Consider the following 23,105-nt stretch of genomic DNA (forward strand, 5'->3'; position numbering starts at 1 on the left):
TTAATCACCCTCAGGGCTACTCATTGAATTGGGGTGTGTGCGTGCTCGCATCTGCATGCGTGTATGAGCACAGTATAGTGTAAGTCAGTGACTGTGTGTGTGTGTATATGTGCGTGCCTGCATCTGTGCGTGTGTGTGCAGGTGAAGTGGATGATCTTGCCTATCTTCTTAAAGTCTGTGGGTCTTTCATTTTGTCAACCACTTGAGAAAACCAGACCGGCAGCTGAATCCATGCAAATACTAGGACACTTCATAGTGCTAGGTAGTTCAATAGCATTAGTCTCCAGAAATCATCTAATGAGTAGCACCAATGCAGTCGTGTTAGGTTAAACTGTGGCGGTCCATCCTGAAGCTGACCAGTTAGTTTTCGACATAGTGAAATAACTCATTCTATCCATCCAGATGTGGGAGGGAAGAGATATGGAACAACATGAGGATGCTAAGAGAGAATGAGAGAGATAAAGTGATGGAGGTGGAGATAAGAAAGGAAGAGCAGGCACTGCCCACTGTGCCCAAAGCATTAGCATAAAGTCCCTGTGCTGTTCAACACAAACACAACCTGAATTTATATCATTCAAAACCAAAAAACTCAAACACAAACATTAGGTTTAATACAAGTGGGGAGCCACAAAGCAAACAGGTAGTGAATACAGAGGGTGAATGAGGAATGAACAGAAATAATCTAATGTTGACATGAGAGAGAGGCGGCAGGTTATAGAAAGAAGAAACACAGAAAGGGAGGCTGAATTACAATGTTTTAAAGCTATGCAAGTCTTGCTCTCCAAATGTCAAGTTCAAATCCACACATTAAGATCAAGGAAATGTTTTTTTCCCCTAGGGCAAATCCCCTCAAACTCGCTATCAAGCTCAGTTTTTGGACATTGGCACTTCAAAAAGAACTGCAAGGTAGACAAGGGCAAGGTATAACCTGAGGGCTTAATAGTACAAACTCTGCATGATTGCCACAAAAGCACTGAAATTGTCTCTCTGTGTGTGTGTGTGTGTGTGTGTGTGTGTGTGTGTGTGTGTGTGTGTGTGTGTGTGTGTGTGTGTGTGTGTGTGTGTGTGTGTGTGTGTGTGTGTTTGTGTGCGTGTGTTTGTACAGTAAACTGCCGGAGGGCAGCCTCACTCAATTATGTGTTTTTTCCCGCCTGGATTTCCCCAGGCCTTTTGGGAATTCAACAAAGCAGCGCAGCAATCAGCAGCTGGCTCCTGTAACCTGCTGGACTGCTGTCTGTCTGCTGCAGACAGGGCAAAAAAACAAGAAAAGGTTGGTTAATGTCCACTTGTTGAACACTTAATATATCACATTATCACTGTGTAGTTTCCTGGAGAATAATGGAAAACAACCCCCAAACATTCTCTGGGACATTAAGTTATCAATGGATTCAAATATATGCATCTGCGAAAGACGATGAACTCTGCAGATGTGATATTATCCCTTTTACACACAACAGCTGACCCAAAAATGATCCAGAAATGACCATTATATCATGATATTGCTTTTCCATGTGCCATGCTTTAATAATGTTGGAAAAACCCCAACAACTGACTTTTAGGTAATCATCATTCATCACACACAAAGCAGATACACACACACATACACATACACACACACACGTAAATACACACAAACATCTCCTGCTTTGGTCTGATTAGTGGCCGGAACAATTACTGTAATCGTGTCATCTCAACCAAGGAGCAGATAAGGAGTGAGACCTCCCCCCTCCAGCTCGCCGCTTCTGTCACTCACATCGCCACACACACGCACACGCACAACAAGCCAAAAGAAAGACAGAATAGGAGAAGGCGCCACTGTTACTTTTACATACATTGAATGCATGATACAAAACGCATCAGAATGGATCAGATACCTATAAAACTATATTCAGGTTCCTAAATGGTAACTATTATTTACACAAAAAATACGTTGAGTTTAATATGTTCCCCTTTCTAATAAAATACTTAATTGTTACTCTCTTGTTCTCATTAGACTTGGCCTCATCCAGTGTGCCAATACACATGACCCATACAACATCACACACACTATGTAACCATTAGGCTCCTCCCGCAATTGTTGCTCCCTCATACAGTACTGTTTGAAAGTTTGTGAACCCCTTGAGCCTTTTTAGCATGTCTGACCTGTATGGGTTCACTTTGGTGAGCCTGCACTGACCTGGTTTGATCTCTGTTTTATATAGTTCTGCCCAATTTCTTCCCTAAAGATCTCTCACTACATTGGTCCATCTCATCACTCAATTTGGCCCATCTGATTGTGTTCACCTGCACGATTTAAGCAATGCAGCTCAGGGTTCACAAACTTTTGCACATACAGCAGTTGTCAAATAATTTCTTTTATCTGTTTTTTTCAATTTTTTCAAATTCAATTGATTTCTGGAAAAGAAACATGTTGAATTGATAAACAAACATCTGTTATTCCATATAAAAAATACTGGTATTGATAAAAAATGAATTAATAATGGTTAAAATAAATAAAATTCCAAAAGGCTCAAGGGGTTCACACACTTTCGAGCAGCACTGTATATCCTTTGCATAATTAAAAGATGCTGCGTGCGAGCAAGGGCTCAAGCAGAGTGTGGGGTTGACCATGCTTCTCCCTGTTGATCTCTGACCTCTCATTTGACACAGATTTACCAAATGTATACCTGTGTGAGTGAGATAACAACATGCTAATTCCTCCTCATGCGCTAAGTGGAAGATGCTCATTGAAGCTGAATAGCATAAACAGTCAGGATTGTCCTTAATGTTCTCCAAAAGCCTGTGACCTTTGCTTAGGAAAACCCTCTTGGGAGTCTTAATCACTCAACCAGCCCTCCAGGTTTCCTTCGGTTGTGGGGCGGCGCAAACATTTATTTCAAATGTACCAGCTTGAAAGAAAATAAACAGACCTGTGGTGCATGAAATGTTTTGTGTTGTTGTTGTTGTCATTGTTGTTGTTATTCTCATGTAATTTGCAATGTGTGGTGGTGTCACACAAACAAACACCCACAGACACACACACACATGTGCACGCACACACACACACACACACACACACACACACACACACACACACACACACACACACACACACACACACACACACACACACACACACACACACACACACACTTTAAACGTGTAATTTCCAGCTCTCCTATATACAGTTCTGGAAATACTGACAACATTTCTCCCAGTTTCCAAATAACAATATACTGTCATGAATAGCATTTTTGTAGAAATTCCAGTTGTCTCGAGAGTAAACCAAATTCAAGCAGGCCTGATCATTGAGAATTGTAAATGAAAAAAAAAATTCAGCATGTATACTTTAATTTAAGCATTAACCTATTTCTAGTTTTACTTTTTGCACGGGAAATGATGAAAGACTACAATGGATGACGTGGTCCGTTGACTTTTCAAATTGTTTGTCTCCCATCAGCCATTGAGTGACCATTGGGCTGGATCCAGGGAAGTTTGCGTGTTCCGAACGAATACATCAGAATGAAGAGGCAAGACCTGTCCAAACAAATATTGTTGCAATTAGGACCTTTCTTTTGACAGTATTTGTAGGAAGGAACCACTGCACCCTTTACAGCCACAGCATCCAAGAATCCCCTGCACACCAGTCCACACTTTAAGGATTATTCAAGCAATTCATTCATATTCCTTTATTTCTAAGTAGATATCATTCACAACTAAATATGTCACATAAATTGGACCAATGAAAATTCACAATCTGCTTGTTCTTGTCATAAGCAGCTTACATGTGGTGTTAATCACAGTGTTTTACAGAGAAACGCAAGCTAATTACATGCATGTTATGCCAGTTGTTCTTTTAAAATCATCCACAGCTTTACGGGTGCTGGTGAGTGGATTGTGTTACCTTTGAGCAGAACCAAGCTAGCTTTCTCCCCTTGTTTCCAGTCCTTAGGCTGGGCTAACAAGCCGCAAGCCCCAGCGTATATTTATCACTCGAGAATGGTATCAATCCTCTCATCTAACTCAGCAAATAGAGGTCCATCCTAAAATGTCATCAGTTCATAATGATTTGTCTTGAAATGATTAACTCACCAAGTTGATCTGAATCTCATGGAGGTGCATATCCAGCATGGCTTTCTCGACCCATGTTTTTCAGACTAACCTGTTAATGGATCCACCCACTGAATTGGGACATTTTCTATCTTACAGCCTATATTTACTCTGTACTGTAAAACGTACAGATAGTTGCAGTTCACCTGGGGAAAGGGGACTGGTTTAAATGAGCTCAAGGGATGTCAGGAATGTATCATTTGGCAAACCATCACTACTAACAAAGTTAATCATATTTTAAAGAAGCCCATTAGTTTGCATTGATTTTCTTTGTGATTAAACATAATTGGAATTTAGGCTATGCCATGAAGAATTACAATATTGTATATAAATGTTAAGAAAGTGGTTAACCCTACTCTGCCAAAATGCCCAGTTGGTATCCACCAAAGGTTCAATACTGCTACATCTTGGACCAGAGTGCCCTCTAGTGGTCTCCACTGCTCCACTAATCTCATCCTAGCTGCTATGGAAGCCATTCTATTTTCTATTATATATTCTATTCAGACATTTTGGCTAACACTTTTACCCTGACGATCTTAAAATACGTTTTTAAGTTTTACTAAAGGCTACCTTCCAGTAGGCTAAAACCTAACAAGGTATTTATCAATCACTTTAAAATTCTACTTTTTTAAACTTCATATAAACACATCCATATACATCCTTCAAAGGGGAGCCTATCAGCACATTTCCTTTCAAATGTTTCAACCTTTGACCCCCAGCCTCATATTAAATATTTTCCAGACACAACACACAAATGGAGCCACTCGTTCACAAGCTGTCAATAGATTAGGCAACAACAACAACAACAACAACAACAACAACAACAACAACAAAAGCTCTGTTTATTGTTATATAAAATGATATTATAATAATCTGACATATTATCATATTATTAAGAAAAAGTATTAAGTATATGTATATCATATTAAGTAATAGGCCACTAATTATTTTCTAATGATACTGTATAGTGGCATGCAGTTCGGCCAGTGTTCAGCAGGTGTCAGAAACGATCAGGTCCACACCGCAGCACAATCAAAATCGAATCCTTTGTTTCGTTGAAGGATGTGACTGTACTACCGGTACTTGTTTTTCAAAGTAATAGCTGGCGTTTTTTGTCTTTTTTTAAAAGCCATGGCAACAATTTACATGATATTTTGTACAATTTTAGATAGTTTTAGTAAGATTAAAAGAAATTGTATACATAAATAAATTAATCGGTCAAACAATCATCTGTAATAAACAAAACAAAGATAGCCTTATTGCTGATGAATCACTCCTGAGAGCAGATAGTTTTTTACCATTGTAATAGGCTACAACACATATGTCAAAATTCCTATATACAAGTATAAACTGAACTGAATGTGTGAAATGTGACTGAAATAAAGTGAATTATCTCGAGTTTATTTTGAAAACAATAGCGGGAAATGTCTCGTTATTGTGTATGATTGTGTTTAGTATGACAGGCAGCGGATGTGTCGCGTGACCGACTGGCGTCTTGAACACATCTGGTAATAAACAACTTTCCCCCGTATTTTATGTTAAAGTAGTGTAGTTTAAGTGTTTTTGTTCGCCTAATTTCTAATGAGTAGCGTGTTAAAGTACGAGAGGCCTTTTGACAAACGGAACCTGACCGACTGTGGCTTTTACCCGCTGACTGGACTAACGGTTCCTGTCTGGAGTCATGCTGATGTCCACCCGCAGAGAGAGGACTGAAGTTTTCACCACAAACTAATAGAGTGATGAAAACATGTTCAGTAGATAATGTCAGCTATATTACACGAGGAATTCAACGTCAACAGGTTCTTCCAATGAAAATTAATTGTAGTCCGTATTAAGTATAGCTATAAAGACAAGTTATTACGGTTTGAGAGGTAAACGTTGCGGTAGTTTTGGTAATTTTGACAAAGTATGGACGTTTAAGCGACTATTCGTCTGCGTTCGAAGACCCCGTCGAGCGATTAATGCATTGGTTTGGCTAATGTTAGCGGCACGGACCAATTAAAAAGCGACAGGAGCTAATTCATGTTGCCTTAAAACGTTACAGGAGCAATAAAGCGTCGTCTCGTGTTACCCAGCTAGCAAAAAATCATTTTACTACTTCTTGAGTTTGACAGACGAGAGTTCACCCGGTGTCCGCACTTTTAATTTGAAGGGGTACTGCTCATGCGGAAAGGCGGGTGCTGCTAGCTGCGTGTAGCTCGACACACTGGGTGGACATGGTGGATTCCGTTGGGAAGCTGTTACTCATCGCCAGGCGCTTTTCCTTCTTGGGGGCTCTCGCTCGGTTGTATGCGTAGGTTAGCGGTGTCACCCCTGGGATGAATCCACCAAGGTATGTAGATCGAATGGTGGGCAGTGTCTGGGGATGTTATCCAGTCAAAACGTTTGGAAACGGCCAAAACTTGCCTGTCTATTGCCGCTGCTGCCCCTTCAGTTTGCCTGGCAAATTAGCTGGCTAGCCCTTTTTTTCCTCTTCTTTTGCAGATAGCCTATGTTTGCTCAGTCACATCCTGCAGCTGTTGTAATATCTCACTGAATTTGCATTTCTCCCTTTCCCTTTCAGCCTCCACGCCCTGGTGGATTTAAATTAGCCTGGAATATGAGCAGAAGGAGAGGATAAGCAGCGGCGGTGAGGACTGGCTTCCTGCGGGACTGTGCAGCCCAGGCTTTTTTTGTTTTCCCGTGGACATGCCTGGTCTATGGAGCAACGCTGAGCGAAGCTAGCTGGCCGACAGTGCGGCTAGCGCACCATTTCCAGGCTTGTGGATGTTTGTTTAGCTGCAGAGCTGATTTACTTTGGATCCCCTCCCTGGTTTAAGGAGTCAGCATGGGGGACCCCAGCCTGGACGACGCCAATGTCAAGGTGGCTGTACGTCTACGGCCCATGAACAGGAGAGGTGAGAGGGTTTTCAGTGTGCTCAATGTGGTAGTATGCTGACAATCATAGGGATGTTGTACACAGAGACTGCATCTGTCCATATAGTCTGAATTTAAAGGATATCTCAATGGGTACATTACATTGACACTATACTGCTATGGACTGAATGTCAGGCTGCTATTATTATTATTACTGCACTAAAATCAGAAGTCTTATTGGTAAGACAATCTCGGGCTTATGTGATGCAGAGAAGGCTTCAAGGTGAAGTCAGTGATTCTGGAGAAAGCTTGTGGTCAAAATAACTTTGTCAAAATGAGTGAATATCTCCACAATCCACTACCTGTGTTTGTGCAGACAGTGCACTGAAAAAAAATCCAGTGTTAAAACACAGCCTAGGGGCTATGTTAACTGGCTTTTTGCTAGCTATGGTGGGCCCACTTTGTTAGACACCCTTTGTTTATATACCAGTTTACAGAGGCTGTGTATTGACACCAGATTTTTTTTTTCAGTGCACACAGAGTGTAGACGGGTAGCATAGTGTGGGGATACACACTAAATGTTGACAACAAGCATTCTCCAGAATCTCTGACTTTACCTTTTAACTGTAAAGAAACTACATTTCTCCATTAACACTATCCACACGAGTCTGGCTTCAGTACAAGTTTCTCCTCGGCTAATTTCCCGGGAATTGGATGCAAGGCAGAATTCGCCACCCATTAGTGAAATGAGCTCTTGCAGATTAGAAAAAAAGATCTGGTCTGGATGGCACATGTTTGTACAGTGTTGCTGCCATAAGGACTTCCCTCTCCGGTGGCCGCCTGCCATCCAGCTGGATTTAAAGCATTGCTGCTGCTGCTTTGTGAAATCTGTTAGAAAGTCTAGACGCTTTGTCTCCTCGACTAGTTGATACAGATGCGAATAGCTTCCAGTCACTAACTACAACAGTGCTGTAAGGGTAGTTTTAACGGCGTGCCTATGGGTCGGTATGGCTTAAAGGTGGAGTCAGCAATTATGGAAAATGCTTGTTGTCAAAATCACTTTTTGTCCAAATCAGTGACTATCTCCTAATGATCAGCAACCTGTTTGAATTGTTTTTGTGCTGAAAAAAAAAAAATGTCAATACAGAACGGGCATGTTGCTAGTAGAGCTGCAACGATTAATCGACGAATCGATTATACATTGATTATTAAAATAATCGCCAACTATTTTGAGTAATTTAATAAAACATTTCCAAATTCTCTGATTTTAGCTTCTCAAATGTAAATATTTTCTGGTTTCTTTAATCCTATTATGACAGTAAACTGAAATATCTGTGTGTTTTGGACATAACAATACATTTGAGAACGTCAACATGGACTTTAGAAAATGTATCAACATTTTCCACCATTTTCTGACATTTTACGGACCAAAACACTAATCGATTAATAATCGAGAAAATAATCGACAGATTAATCGATTATCAAATTAATCGTTAGTTGCAGCCCTAGTTGCTAGCTACGGAAGGTCCCTTTGTTAACATTACCCTTTGTGTTCATGCCAGTCTACAGAGCCTATGCTGTTTATTAACACCAGATTTATTTTCAGTGCACACACAGTATGGACAGGTAGCGGATCGTGAGGAGATATTCACTGATTTTGACAACAAGCATCCAGAATCACTGACTCCACTATTTAATGAGGACATCTACTACTGTGCATCATCACTCACATTAGGGTAACATGCATGTGTGTGTTGAGTCCAACAACAACCTTCCCTGGGCTGCAACATGTCTACATACTGTACACAGCCACATCTTTAATTTTGATATTTTTGATAAACCGCCGCCGGTAACAATGGCACAGTGTTATACAAACCTCTGCGTGCAAAAGCGCTGGTCAATTAAATTGCACATTTTTCTGGGAGGCACAGATGACATTTCCTGGTCGATGGCCAAGTCGTGTTTTTGCCGTGGGAGACCATGTGTCCCCATGAAAGCAGGAGGCGGAGAGAGAGCTGCAGAGTGGTTTGACTGACAAGTGGGAGAATGAATCACGTGTTGTATATCCCTCTCTCTCCCTCCCCAATCTGAGCCGGAGAAGTCGGTCACAAGACCAAGGCAGTGGATTGCCACACTTGTTTCCCACAGGCAAAGATGTACAGTACCATTGACATCTAGAGAAACTCAGCAGCAGTCACTGTGACATTTCTCACCGATGGCTCTCTCTGCAAGCTCTGACGTTTGTTTTGGACACACAGAAAATCCTGTGTAATTCTGTTTCCGTACAACAACCCAGGGTCAGCTGACGTTGAGTAATTGACCTGTCAAGGTAATGGTTATCTAGCCGGTGATAGGCTACAGATTAGCTCTGGTGGAATTCTGCCTCAGATCGGGTACATTTACATTTATAGGGGTTAGGGAGTGCATTTCTCTGGCCATATTCCTTTCATTTCTAATAGTTGGTTCTTTGTACCCACTACTACTCAGTATTCCAGGTTCAGGTGATGGCTAACTGTCTTCCAGATTGACTTGACTTAAATACCTCCTCCTTTTCTGTCTTTTCCTTTATTTCCAGTGTTAATTTAACTCAAATTAGACCAAGTATAGAACAGAAAGCCCCACTCAGTACTTGTTTTGAAATGACAATGAAGCAACTCAAAGACGCTCTCAGGAGTAGATTTGAAGGTGTAGCCTGCGTTAGTTTTATTTGCAGACTTTATAGAACAAGTGTGGGCGAAAATGATGTTGACATTGTATCAATGATTTTCAGTCTGGTAGTGGCATTTCCTGTTTTGTTTTTTTCTGTGTGTGTGAGACAATCATATTATTTTACATAGGAGATTTTTAGTTCTAGTAGTAAGGCAATTTATATGATACTTTCATATTGTTACTGCTGCAATATGTCCTTTTTAATTTAGCAAACTAGAATATGTTGTATATGGATATTGGACTGTCACTGGAAGGCTTGGAAGCCATAGATGAAAAGGCTTTTTTATTGGTGTCACATTATTCCATATGGGATGGGCCACTTAGTGGCATGCCATGTAAATAAAGAATAAATTAATCAATCAGTAGCAGCCATACGTCTAGCAACATTGCAAACAAATGCCTGTATGTCCTTCAGCAACGAAAGACAATCGTGCTCTTGAAACAAGGGAACAAGCTGGTAAATGGATGGCTTACCAAAGGTAGTGGGAAAAGGTTTCTTTACCACATGTAGCTCTGAGTGAGCACATCATTCCTCCATCACCTGTCAGTTTAGAAGAGCTGTCATTTAAAAATCTATTTAGTAGCTCTTAAGATAAAATCCATCTCACTGCTTTTTTAAATAGCTCCACATTATTTTGAAATTCAGGCCTGTGCCCATTTAAACCTTTAAGCTCTTCAGCTCTACTGTACCTGTGTCTCCTCCTATCAGGACACAGTAGCACTAGTTAAGGTAGGGCACATTCTCTTTCCTTACTCACCTTCGCCACAGCCAGTGCAGTGATTCAGACTGGAAATAATAAGTGTGCCTGGAGGCTACTGTCTATGTGTGTCCCAGGTTGAGGAGGAGAGGTGGTGGTGTAGCCGCCCGCCTCTAGCTGGACAAAGACAGGAAGGGAGTGAGTCTTGAATGAATATTTGCTAACGTTGCGTAATGCTCTCCATGTTCCCATGGCTGTGGCCTTCGAAGAAACAGAGCAACAACCCCCAGCCAGGCGTAGCAACGGCAGGCAGCACCTCGGCCAAAAGGCTTCCTGACTGATGTGCCAAACCTCAGCACCGACCGGTAGCCCAGGGAAAAGGCTGAGGAGACCGCCAGTGGAAAGTGGGAGCTGGTCATGGAGCAGTCAGATTATAACAATGGCTACATTTGTCCTCTCAACAACCACACCACATCACACTTTCCCCCTGTGCTAAGCAGGAAGCAGGGCTGCAGGATCCTCACTTAAAAGTGGTTCGCAATTTTCCTCCTTGAGAATTTAGATCAAGATTCTCTCATAAAATTCAGTTTTCTTTTTCAACAAAAACCTTTACTGACACTTAGACACCATAAAACAGGTAGAGTGTAAAGTAACAGCTTTAGAATACATAATGTAAATAAATAAAACCTAGCACCCAGTCTGTATGGACAATAAACCACTGTATTTAAAGCTAATTGTCATTAATACTGCAGCTGGACTTGTTCCCAAGCAAAGAAGTTATCATTCAGCGTGACTTTAATGAACGGGGAATATGAGCCAAAGAATTGTCATCATTTGGAAAAGAGATCACATAGATGTATGAATCAAGATCATTTTACAAGTAATTGTGCATCCCTACTGTGCTCAACAGGAAATACAGCTGCTGCACTAGGAGCACATGGGTAATGTAGTCGGCAGCAGCAGAAGAGAAGTCCAAACAGAGATTTCTTTCTCACTCAGCCTCTCTTTGTCTGTCGCTTCCCCTGTTTAACTTCATCTTGTTCTTTCTTCCTTTTTTGTCACTGTCTCTGTTGGCTCACCCTGCTTTTTATTGCTGTGGTGTCTTTGACAGAAGAAGAATTGTAGGGTTGATTCAGGTCCTCTGACCTTTGACACCAAGTTTCCATGGCTCTCTACCCCTGTGTTCCTGCCAGGAACAGAAGTGTGTGGCACTGTCTAAACAGACCATTTGGCCTCAAATCCCTCATGTTCCCTGGTTTGTACAGGCCCAGCAGCTAGCACCTCAGATGTAGATAAGTCTACTTGAGCAGCCCGTGGCACTTTTAGAAAAGGATGCCTGTGAAGTGACAATGCTTTATTGTACCTGCCAGATAAAATGGTCATTTGCATGTGTGTTATCTTGGCAGGAAGAGAGTGGGCAGGTATGGCCAGGTGCTGTTTGACAAAGCGCTCCTTGCAACAATATATTCACTTAATACTTAATCACCAAGGCAATAAATGGTGTCATCTCACATCGAGGTAAGGTTTATTTGAAGTATTTTGTCCGCCATCAAATTAAATTAAACTATGCTAGTGCATGGATGTTTGAGAATCTTGTGCTATTTCTCTATTAAGAGAAACAAATGGCACATGCTCCACTGCTGACTAGCTCATCATACTGTATGTATGTGCTCCTCCCTGCTTCAGAGTAGTCATGCAGTGGCCAAAATTAGCAACTGATGGCTCTAAAAGCACTCTATGTAATACTGCTCTAAACTGTTTGCATAGAAGAAAGGAATTGAAACCACAGAATGCCTTTCCTGTCGTAACACATTTGCTGATGTTTAAAATCATTGCATGCTGTTGCACGCTCCCATGATGATGCATAATGGAGAAAATGATTACTGACAATCATCTGGGGCATGACGTGACTGGGGCCAATGGTGACTTTAAATACAGTGGTAAGATACCCACCCAGTAAACCCTTTCAGTATTAGAGGTCCTGTTTTAATGAAAACAACTGATTGCTTCTGTAGGGCATTTGAGCAGGGTGGATATGTGTTTACATGGGAAGCTTGAACCAGGTGTTAAAGTTGAAGGACATCTTCCTATTATCACCACTCTCTTAGTGATTTGCATCTAAAGGAGTGCTGCTCTAGCCCTGACCTATGACCTCATTCTGTTAGGGGCCAAAATAAGAGGATATCCTTACCAGGACCAGCACGGGGAGAGGGGACAAATATCTCATTCTAATCTTATCAGCTAGGTTAAATGTAATGGTTAAATTAATGGGTTGCTTGCTTTTGCATAAAAGCTTCGGCATTTGTAGTGATATCATGTGACCCGTTGCAATTTTACTGATTAGGGCCAGTTTTATTTTAATTCAAATCATCATCATTTAAGATTAACACATTTATTCAAGTGTTTTACTGAAGCTAGTTGGACAATTAAAACAAAGTATATCAGTGTCTGTTGCTAAGGCTTTCACAAGCAGCCCCTCAGTAAAATAATAGCATCTGCTACTGCTAAATAGTGCAAGTAACCAATTGTTGAATCATGCTTTCTTTTTATATGCACAACCAGTTCTTGCCAAAAACTGGATGCCCAGGCCAGGCTGGCAGAGCCTTGCCTGTGTGTGTGGACAACCATCATAAGGTCTCATTGAATAGAGAGACTTAGCAGTCTCATGACTTTCCAGTGCGGTCCATGGTTTTTTTCCAATGCTTTTGCTGGTTACTTTCACAGCAAGGCTTCTATGAGACGCTTCGAAGACTGACTCAGCTAGGAAAACTAATATGAGGCGCTTAATACTTAGAACATTGAGAGATGTTAATTTGAAGAGTATTAGAAAGAGATCACGTATGTACTCGGTTTTGCCTTTGTGCATTTTTCTTTTACGGCATTTGTAGAAAATGACTTGTGTTCTTTTGATTGGATAGTGGAATTATAGAGCTACATCCTCTGATCAAGTAGCTCCACAATAGGCATACATTATATGCTGACATATGCAAGCTATCAACTTACATACCTGAGTGGATGAAGCTTTACCACTCCTTATGCTGAGTTGGAAATGGCCAGTTGGTGTCCTGAAGGCCACTTCTGTTCACAAACAAACCAGGGTCAGTGTGTTTGTGTGTGTGTGTGTGTGTGAGAGAGAGAGAGAGAAACTGATTGCCTACCGAAATCCTGTTTTATTGATTAGTTCACTGCTCACACACCAAGGTAAAAGGTCAGTTTAAGAGTCGCTGTTTCCCAGCCCGCTCTCAACATTATTTGAACTAGATGTTCCACGGGAAATGATTGTGCTATCCTGCTATTGAACGGTGGAGTCAGTGATTCTGGAGTACACTTGCTGTCAAAATCAGGGAATATCTCCTCACGATCCGCTATGTGTGGTGTGTATGCTAAAAAACAATCCAGTGTTAATACACAGCCTAGGCTCTATAAACAGCTGTGTTGCTTGCTACAGTGGGCCTCCTTTGTTTCCATACCAGTTTACAGTACCTAGGCTGTGTGTTGAAACTACCTAGATTCATCTTTCACATATTTTGATTAAAGGGGTTTTGACCAAGCATTTTCTTAAATGTGTCCACCTTTTAACTTCTGATCCATCCTTTTATGTATAGGCTATGAAGTAACCATCAGACAAATGCCTAGGAAAGTTTCTGTGTCACAGTAAAGTTGTCAAGGGAGCTTGTCAATGTTGGCAGTTTTTTTTCCCACCATGAGAATGATGTAAGGACAAGATGTTTGTTATTTCTTGATGATATTGTTGACAATACTATATCATTGTTGTTTTCTACCACATTTTCCATCAGAAGAGCTTGAGATACATTACAAAATGCCACTGTTTAACAATGTTTGGTTGTGTCGTCTAATCCACAGAAAAGGAATTAAACACAAAATGTGTTGTGGAAATGGAGAAGAACCAGACGATCCTCCATCCCTCCGGAACCAACCTGGGCAAAACAGACTCCAGGTACGTCTGTCAATAGCTGCACTACATTTCTCTGTCCTCCACAATGATGTCGTTGTTAATAATGAAAATGGAAATAATTGTCAGGGGATTCCCATTTCATCAATAACATTTGTAATACAGATGAAGAAAATGATACTTAAGTGAAAACTACTTTCCATTACCAAAACACATCCTCCTTAAATACACCTTTATAGCTCAAGAACATTCCTTAGGATATTCACGTTGTTAAGGTTTTTTCATTGTCAGAGACATCCAGCGTCTGTATACTAGATCCATGGTTACATTCAAAAGATGAACTACTAAGCCTACTACTTAGGCATACTTTCAATGGATTTTCCCTTTTCCATTGCCTGATGGGCGATAAAGTTAATGATACGTCAAATACCAGATAAGAAGATGGTGGGCATGGGTAGAGTTAGCTTTATTTTCCTTTGGCAATTGTAATTTAAAACACAAACAAGAGTAGATCATTATTTATAGCACATAACGAAAAGCAAAAATGGGCTTGTGTGATTCTGTTTTAGAGACTAAACCTGTTTACATATGGCCGTGACTGAGGCAAAAACTCAAGAGGAAATACAAGTTGTTCTGGACACGGTCCCAGTCTTCTTAAACCAGATTCCCAGCTGTGCCGTATAGGTTTTGATTCTCACTATGCTCTGAGCCATATTCAGGTCCTTGGAGATGTTCTCGTGTACTTCTCCTTATTGCTCCTTTCAGAATGCTTGTTATTTGGTCTTGATGATGTAGTGGTAGGCAGGAAGCTGACCAACCAGCTGTTGGGCCTCTTGAAGGCATGTGCATTTCATCTCAAACGACTTGGCAGTGGCACTTGTTTTCTTCTCTTAGCTGTAACTCTGTTTCCATCCTGTTAACCAGCTGCTGTTTGTGGGTAACGTTGCATTGTGCTTGGAGTCTTGATTCTCTCACTGACCATGTTTACATGCTAATTATATTCTGATTAAGGTCCATACTCCGATAAAGACAATAATCCAATTAAGGTAAAGGTGTTCATATGCGAAGCAGCTATGGGACTATCCCAGTTTGCATGTCAATCAGCATATTGTGAATGGTAGAAGACCAGATCAATATTCTAAATAAGAAACTGTTCTTAATGTTTTATCTGGAAAAATAAAGGTTAAATAAAAAAAATAAAAATAAAAGAGGCGTCAGGCGTAAACTGCGGCAAATGCTGAACAATGGATTAAACACTCCGGTGGGAATATTTAGTGCGATACTGGTACATGTCTCAATAATGCGATTAAGAGCGGAATACTCCAGCTGTCTTAATGTGATTATTGTGTATACTCTGACTTTGACCTTATTTTTATTAATGTGAGCACAAACGGCATATGGTCATGTCTTAGTCGCAATATGTTCTTAACCAGGTTCATTTTGGGAGTATTACTGTGGATGTAAACGTGGTCATGCTCTGCACTGATGGAGGCTTTAGGACGTGTTGGATTAGATAGGTTGCAATGGGCAGAACACAAATTGTGTTGCCATGGGAGGACAAACTTCGAAGTTAATCACCGCATCTGCAATGAAAAAGCTGTAGTTAGTTATAGCATATTTTTGAATAATTGTATTAATATGGTGGTTAAAAGTAAGACAGTAGGCCATGCTTAAACTACCCAACCACCATCTTGGAGGAAGCCAGCTGTGTGGGAAGAATGATCTACTTGTGACTGGCGGAGCTGACTGCAGACAGCCAGATCAGGGGTAGTGAATAACGTGGGCTTCAGGCGGAGATGGGGGACTAGACAACAAGAGCAGTGTGTGTGTGTGTGTGTGTGTGTGTGTGTGTGTGTGTGTGTGTGTGTGTGTGTGTGTGTGTGTGTGTGTGTGTGTGTGTGTGTGTGTGTGTGTGTGTGTGTGTGTGTGTGTGTGTGTGTGTGTGTGTGTGTGTGTGTGTGTGTGTGTGTGTGTGTGTGTGTGTGTGTGTGTGTGTGTGTGTGTGTGTGTGTGTGTGTGTGTGTGTGTGTGTGTGTGTGTGTGTGTGTGTCAGAGGAGCCTGCGCCTGGAAGAAAGGCAGCAGCAATAAGACAGAGGCAGACGGAGACAATTACACATAAAAAGAAGACAGACTCCACTCCGCTTCTCTCTCCCCTCACTCCATCGGGTCGTAACTCCCCACCGCCTGGCCTTCCTCCCTTTTTTTTCTCAGCTCTTCCGTTTCCTTGGCAACACAGGGGGAGGTTAATTCCGGGTCGCCGTCGGTGACCGCGAAGCCCCTTCCTCGAATGAGGAGACGATGGAAGAGGGGCAAAAACCCTTGTTTACCCGAGCATCTGTCGACCATAAACTTCCCCGAGTGACTTTTATGGACGACTAAACAAGAGCAGAGCCGTACTTTCTGTCTGTCGGTCTTGTGACAAAGGAGCGAGGAAGCAGCAGCAGGAGGATGGGCTGACTGACTGCTGCTCTCAGCGTGCAGATGCTATTCTTTAAATTTATTTAGCTTGTTTACCATTTACATACTGTTTACGTTGGAGGATGATCTTTCATTATTTGTTAATAGCAAAGAAAGGCTGGAGTGGGTGCACAAGGAATGAAGTATACAATAAACTGAGGATGTTGCAGGTGTACGACTTTGCATTCTTGGCCAACTGAAATATTTGAAGATGACGTGTATTAAGAAGTGAATATTATGTCTCTCTCCTAAGCTGTTGCCTGGGCAACACTACAGCTGAGGTTGTGACAGTGCGAAAACACAGCATGGAACGTAGGGCAGCCTCTAAATTGGGCAGAGCTCTCGTTGTACAAATGCCTCGAGCTGTAGGAAGGATGTCCTGAGGTAGAGGTCAAGTGAAGCTGCCAAAATAGATGGGTCAAATATTCCTGGACTTTCACAGAGGTGACAGGTTGTTTTACTGCAGGGTAGTACAGGAAAAGATTGAGCATTGTCAAGTGATGCGGAGGAAGCCTGGTGTGTGTATTCTCATTCATCTTGGGGCTTTGTTCAGTCTCAACACCCCACAAGTTAGTTGCCATCCTCAGCAGTGGACCCCTGACATAAAGTTTGATTTAGTCAGATTGCAGAATGTCTGCACTGTGCTGGTGATTTCTGTGGGGGCTGTAAGCCAAGGCTGAGATAAGTTATGAATATAAATGAGGGATTGTCTCTATCTCTTTGGCTGTCAGAAACGGCTTGCCATCCAAGTATTTAGTGAACGCAGTTGATCTGATATCCATTAAGACGATTCACTCCAGCTGGGAAGTGCAACTTTCATGTTGACGTGTGGACTGTTTTTGCTGTAGAGCTAACTCTCGGTTCTTCATATGGGTGAATAAGTGCATTCAGACACACTGAGTTATTGCAAGTCTATGAGCCTGGATATAAAGTGCCCATTCATTTCAAGGAGAGGCCATTTTTCCTCGTCCTCCTTTCTGTGTTCCTGCTGACAACATGGCTGGGAAATGATCCTGAGGGAGCAAAACAATGACTTATAGACGTGTTGAAGACTATCTCATGAGCAATGTTTTCTTGGTGGAATTAGGTCAGTTCCTAATTTTGTCTCATACAAGGGTCAGCAGATCGAAAATGAAGGGGGATTCAACTTTCCAAGGAATGCCTTATCAAGGGGTATAGCCCAATAGTTGAAAGTTCTGTATAGTGACTGAGTGTACATATGCTTTCGGTCTGTGTGTGGCCTTCTGAACTTGTCATTCTCTCACTACTTAGAAACGACCGTCTTGTCCGTCACTGAAAGGAGAGAAGGCCATGTAAAGAATTGGTTAAACACTGAGCCTGGAACAAACCTGACACACAATACACCTTGTCCAGCCAGCCTTGTCTCTTAACCACATGCTGTAATATTTAAATAAGGCCCCAAGCCTTAATCAGGGAATTTTAATTATTCCTTTGTTAGAAAGAATTAGATAATAAGGTTGTGGTTTCATAACTGGTTTCCAATTGAATATTTCCACTTTTTCTATAAAGCCTTATAAATAACCGTCACCATGGAGCTGAAGTTACAGTCTGTTCAAAACATCTCTAGACTATTTTTGAGTTCTCCACTATTAATAATTTGAAACCTGACTTTAAGGTCATTTTTCTTTTTCTTTTTTCCACTCCTCAGCTGTCAAATGTGTGTTCTTCTTCTTGTGTCACATTCAGTTTTTCCACCAGCGGTGCACACTGGGAAGGCTAGGCTTGAGTTCCTCACGCTGCCACTCTCAGTGACTCACTGCGGTGGTGACGTTAATCTTATTTTATGAAGTTTGAGTCATTTCGCTTCCTTCAAGCCTATGAAGGATCATCAAGGAAACATTAATGTCATGATGTACAATCTCTCTATGCTCTAATATTACATTACCACTTGTTTTCTTTCTGCTATTGCACCTCCCTAAATCCCTTTGCAACCAGCAGAGATGTCCTAACCCCCAGTGTTTGGACTGCAGGGCCAGGGCACTGTGCACTTGTGTGTGTCTGATAAGCAGACAGCTAACCTCCCTGCAGGCGTGGAATCAGACACTAGGGTTTGAATGATGACCTGAGGCTGTTTGCTTTGGACTGCTGACTATGGCTCACACTGACAACGATCTGTCTCCTGTCAGATACCAGTGAGGCTAACACAAGCAGCTCAGTTTGTTTCCAACACAATTCACAAAACAGACTGAGGCTACGGTCCTGCCTGAAAGTTTGTAACAGTCGACTAACATAATGACAGGGTTAGACATCAAGGAAAGAGAGTGTTATTCATCCACAGGCCACACCGGCTCATTTCCTCCAATATTTCCCTGCTTTGAATTTAGTCTGAAACAGGGTGGAGAAAAGCAACTTGAACAAAGCATGAATTCCGGGTACAGTTTATAGTCCATTTGGTTTGGCTCAGGTAGGGCCTTTGGACAGTTTTTTTTTAGGGTTGTTGCATTAAACATTACTGTTCAGAAGTTCATTTAGATAGTGAGTATAAACTGAGTCTGTCAGGGCTGAAGTGAGAGGATGCTGAGATGAAATGTAAACACATGGACATGCTCCCTGACTGGGGCACTGGTCCCTCTCGCAAATATGTGATGGGGCTTCCATAGTCGTCACCACCTATGCAGTGTGCCTTTCCAACCACGGATAGTCTCACAGCAAGATTGTATGCAAATGCTCAGTAAGGCTGAACCCTGACTGGGGCATTTATTAAATGAGTATGGAGCTTAGGTTTGGCAATGAACACAGGAAATGATGGAGTGTTGTGTGGCTTGGACCTGAACATCCAGAGTCAGGGCCCAGCTGAAGTCTAAATATTTGCCCTTTGTAGACTAATTTAGTGCCTGTGTTAAACGCTTCCACACACAACGTGAGTTCACACTCCATCCTCAGGTTGAAGAATGTTTACTCACTGTTCTCTTCCCACAGTCAAATCTTCAATATTTATCTGCTGGCACAGCTAGAAAATAAATGTCTTGCTTACTTATGAACTGGTTCATTGTTAGCGATGGAAAGATGCTAAACATTAACCATGCTAGCTGTTTGTTTTCTAGGTCAGCCTTGCTGTTAAATGTACAGTTTGTGAAGAGCATGACGGCGCATAACTATCCAGAGGTCACATGGATAGAGAGTAGATAAAATATAGAAACAAGATATAGATATAAAAATAAGGTTTTCATGTCAAGATGCATGCATTAATTCAAATGGATCATGCGTGATGCATCCTTTATAAGCTTGGCCAAAATCAATCAGCGTAGGATTTATTAATATATATATATATATATATATTTGCTTTACTGGCCTTTTCAGAAGGATTCTTTTGAGTTTGGCCCATTTTTAGGTTTTACTGCCAATTGATATTTCAAATAACTTTATAAATATGCAGTAAAACATGTAATATTTTATCATATATATTGCCGGATTGATTTAATGGCTTCAGGCTTCCTCCTTGATACTAGTTGGCAAAGAGAAGTGAAAGTAAAAGCAGACTATGTTAATGCATTTTATTGTACCATAAATCTGCATTGGCTGAATTGGATTGATTTGAATGGTTGGCATGCATTGGAGGAACAATTGCAAATCAATTTGGTTTAAAAGAAATGCAAGGCATTCTACATGTAGAGAGGCTGAGATATGAACTGTCCGGCAACTCACAGAAGTTCCTCGCCATATGGAGCCCTGTGCTGCAGCACATCAGGGACTGAGGTTTATGCCCCCTTGGTGCCACTTGCCCTGTCGGGTGCCTTCTTTAAGTCCTGCAGTAAAGAGGCTATTGTGATGGACATGTGAGATTTGCCCCAGTTTTTTTTTTTGCTTTTTTTTTTAGTTTTTTTAAATGTATTTGTAGCTTGTTTTCTTGGTCATTTTGTCTTATTTATTTATTTCATTTTTGTTTGTTTCTTGTCTGCTTGTGTGGGGGTGGGGGTTGTGTGAGTATTGTGTGTGTCTACTTGTTCAGTTTTTTTTTGTTTTTTTTGTCCGTGTGTGAAAACATTTGTAAAATCCACTAAAATAAAAGTTAAAAAAAAAAGGGAAAGGGAAAGAAATGCAACACATTTGTCTTAAGGCGGCAGCTATATTTAAACTACATAAATCAAGCCAATCTCCTCAGGCGTTGTATAATAAAGCCAGCCTCAGACTGGGAGGTGTAACTTTTCTTCCTTGACATGGCAATGGAAGGTATTCATTTCAGCATCATTAGGCTGCTATTACAAACATGCTGTAGGTGTATAATACTGGACTTTGTGTGCACATTTGTAAAGTGATACAACAGCACCTGAATAGCGATTGTTACAGTATAATCCACTTTATGTCCCCCATTACAGCCGCAGGATATGCTAAGGCTGTCAGCCATACGTATAATCATGTTCACAGTATGTGGGGAGCCATTGTCCTATACAATATTATTCAGTATGCGCTGAACTCAAGTATCAGCCTGTTACATGTCGCGTTGTCCCGTGCCATCAGTATGTACTGTGTTACGCTCATGCCATTTCTGCTTCAGCTTAACATTCCAGTCTCAGGCCCAGCCCCCTGTCTACCTTCAGCCTCCTTTACCATGCTACGTTTCTCATTCCTCCCCACACAGCACCGTGGATGGTACAGTCCTGACAGTAGAGAAAGAGGGGGAGGGGGAGGAGGAGGTGAGGGGCATCCATGCATTAAGTGATTTTTTAAATGACGGTGATCAGAGCATAGGAGTAGGCGGAAGGGAGGGAGGGAGTGGGGGGGACGAATAGACGTGTTCCAAGACCGAGGAAGGCGGGTTCATGGCTCTCCTGACTGCCTCATTCTCCCCTCTCATTGGCCAGAAGGGGCCCCTAGCTTCATTAATGGCTGTTTGAGCGCAAGACATGGGCGACCCTTCTCGCCTGCAGCCTTTGAAGCAGATATGACAGCTGTCATCACTACGAACGTCAAATCCTGCCAAGCCGATTGCCCCCCCCCCTACAACGTGTTAGGAGATACAACCGTGGGCGAGATAGTGGGCCTGCAGGATGCTCCAAAAGCTCTGAGAGGAGCATTCAGAGAAACAAAAATATTGGGGATCAGGACTTTAAAAGAAAATATTTTAATGGATAGGACTTTACTCCCTGCAAACCCCATCCGTGAAGATTGCTGTTGGTAAAATAGTGTGTTGAAACATTTTGGTTGCATCTGGTTTGATCCCTTCTTTCGTTTTAAGAGAATAAGATGCTTTTAACACATCTTTCCCTTCACATTTAGACTCAAAGTGAAGCACCTCTAGAGTCTGCTGTACATTCTGTGGACTCAAAGACAGTGCTAAGAATAAACGTCAAAGCTGTGTAAAGGAGGAGGTGCTAATCGTATCCCGGTTTGACGAGCTGCTGGAATCAATAAACCTTTTGATAGGAATTACTCTGCAATTCTGTTTAGCTCTCTGAAAAGCAGCACGTCAGCATATGAACGTCAGTGTAATATGATGTGTTATTGGCTGGCTGTTTTGTGCAAGAGCTGCAGCTCTGGCAGTTTATAAAGAATGTGCATGGTTAAAAGGAAACAGGTGTGTGTGTGTGTGTGTGTGTGTGTGTGTGTTTGTCTCTGTGTCTTCCACATGATATTGTGATGTAGTTTAGGTCACACAGGGTCAAGTTATATATGATGTCAGCTCAGGTGTAAAGCATTTATGGTCAGCAAATACTAAGACATGGAATGAATGTAGTTGAGGATCTTCATAATGATGAAACCACTAGCAGTCTCTTACCTCTGGCCTCATCATCTGTCTTGACGACGCAGCTTTCTGACAGCCGTGGGTGGAGCCACTACACCACAGATGGTGGAGGGAGATGACAAAAGGGTCGCCTGTAGTAAGAACACAACAGAAGAAAGACAACAGAAGGCAGCGGTGACAAAAATGTTTTCAATAGAAACACCTGACCAGAGATGATTTTATAGATCTGAGAAATGCATTAGAGCGCTGCAGGTTTTGTATGAGTTAACGGGAAAAACAAAACCGCCAGACACATTCTGTTCGCCCCAGGGACCACCAGTCCCAATGTTTTGTCATTTTGCAGTAAGCCTATTTGATTAAAGTGCCTACCAAATGGCTGACGTTAATGTCCTATTTTCATTTCACAATCAAAAGAAAGCCTGTCACTGAGTTCTATTCAAATTCCTCTGCCAGTTTACTTGGCATTAGTGGAACTAGATTCCGCCAGCTTTGATGATTATTCTTTTTCCTACCAACTACAGTATGTGCTTCAAACAAATGTTATACAGAGTGGCAGGTTACCTTTTGCAAGCCTAGATTTAATAAGATTGGACAGGTCAAATATAGTTGTTTTACTACTGTATTCCTTACAGTAGTAATCATCATGATGGTGCTAAATATACTTCCAAAATTCTCTGT

At 41.6% G+C, this 23,105-nt stretch overlaps 1 protein-coding gene across 1 annotated transcript in view; it reads left to right on the plus strand.

Moving 5' to 3' along the window:
• The first annotated feature begins 6,308 nt into the window (after positions 1-6,308).
• The window catches only part of kif13ba (kinesin family member 13Ba), a 44,014-nt gene continuing 27,217 nt past the window's right edge, over positions 6,309-23,105 (plus strand). The window contains exons 1-3 of the mRNA XM_080026169.1: positions 6,309-6,421; positions 6,653-6,986; positions 14,217-14,310. Of these exons, the coding sequence (XP_079882295.1) occupies positions 6,917-6,986; positions 14,217-14,310 (164 nt within the window). The 5' untranslated portion in view covers positions 6,309-6,421; positions 6,653-6,916. The remainder of the gene's footprint in view (positions 6,422-6,652; positions 6,987-14,216; positions 14,311-23,105) is intronic.

The sequence above is a fragment of the Ammodytes marinus genome, assembly GCF_949987685.1.
Source record: "Ammodytes marinus genome assembly, chromosome: 1".
Lineage (NCBI taxonomy): Eukaryota > Metazoa > Chordata > Actinopteri > Uranoscopiformes > Ammodytidae > Ammodytes > Ammodytes marinus.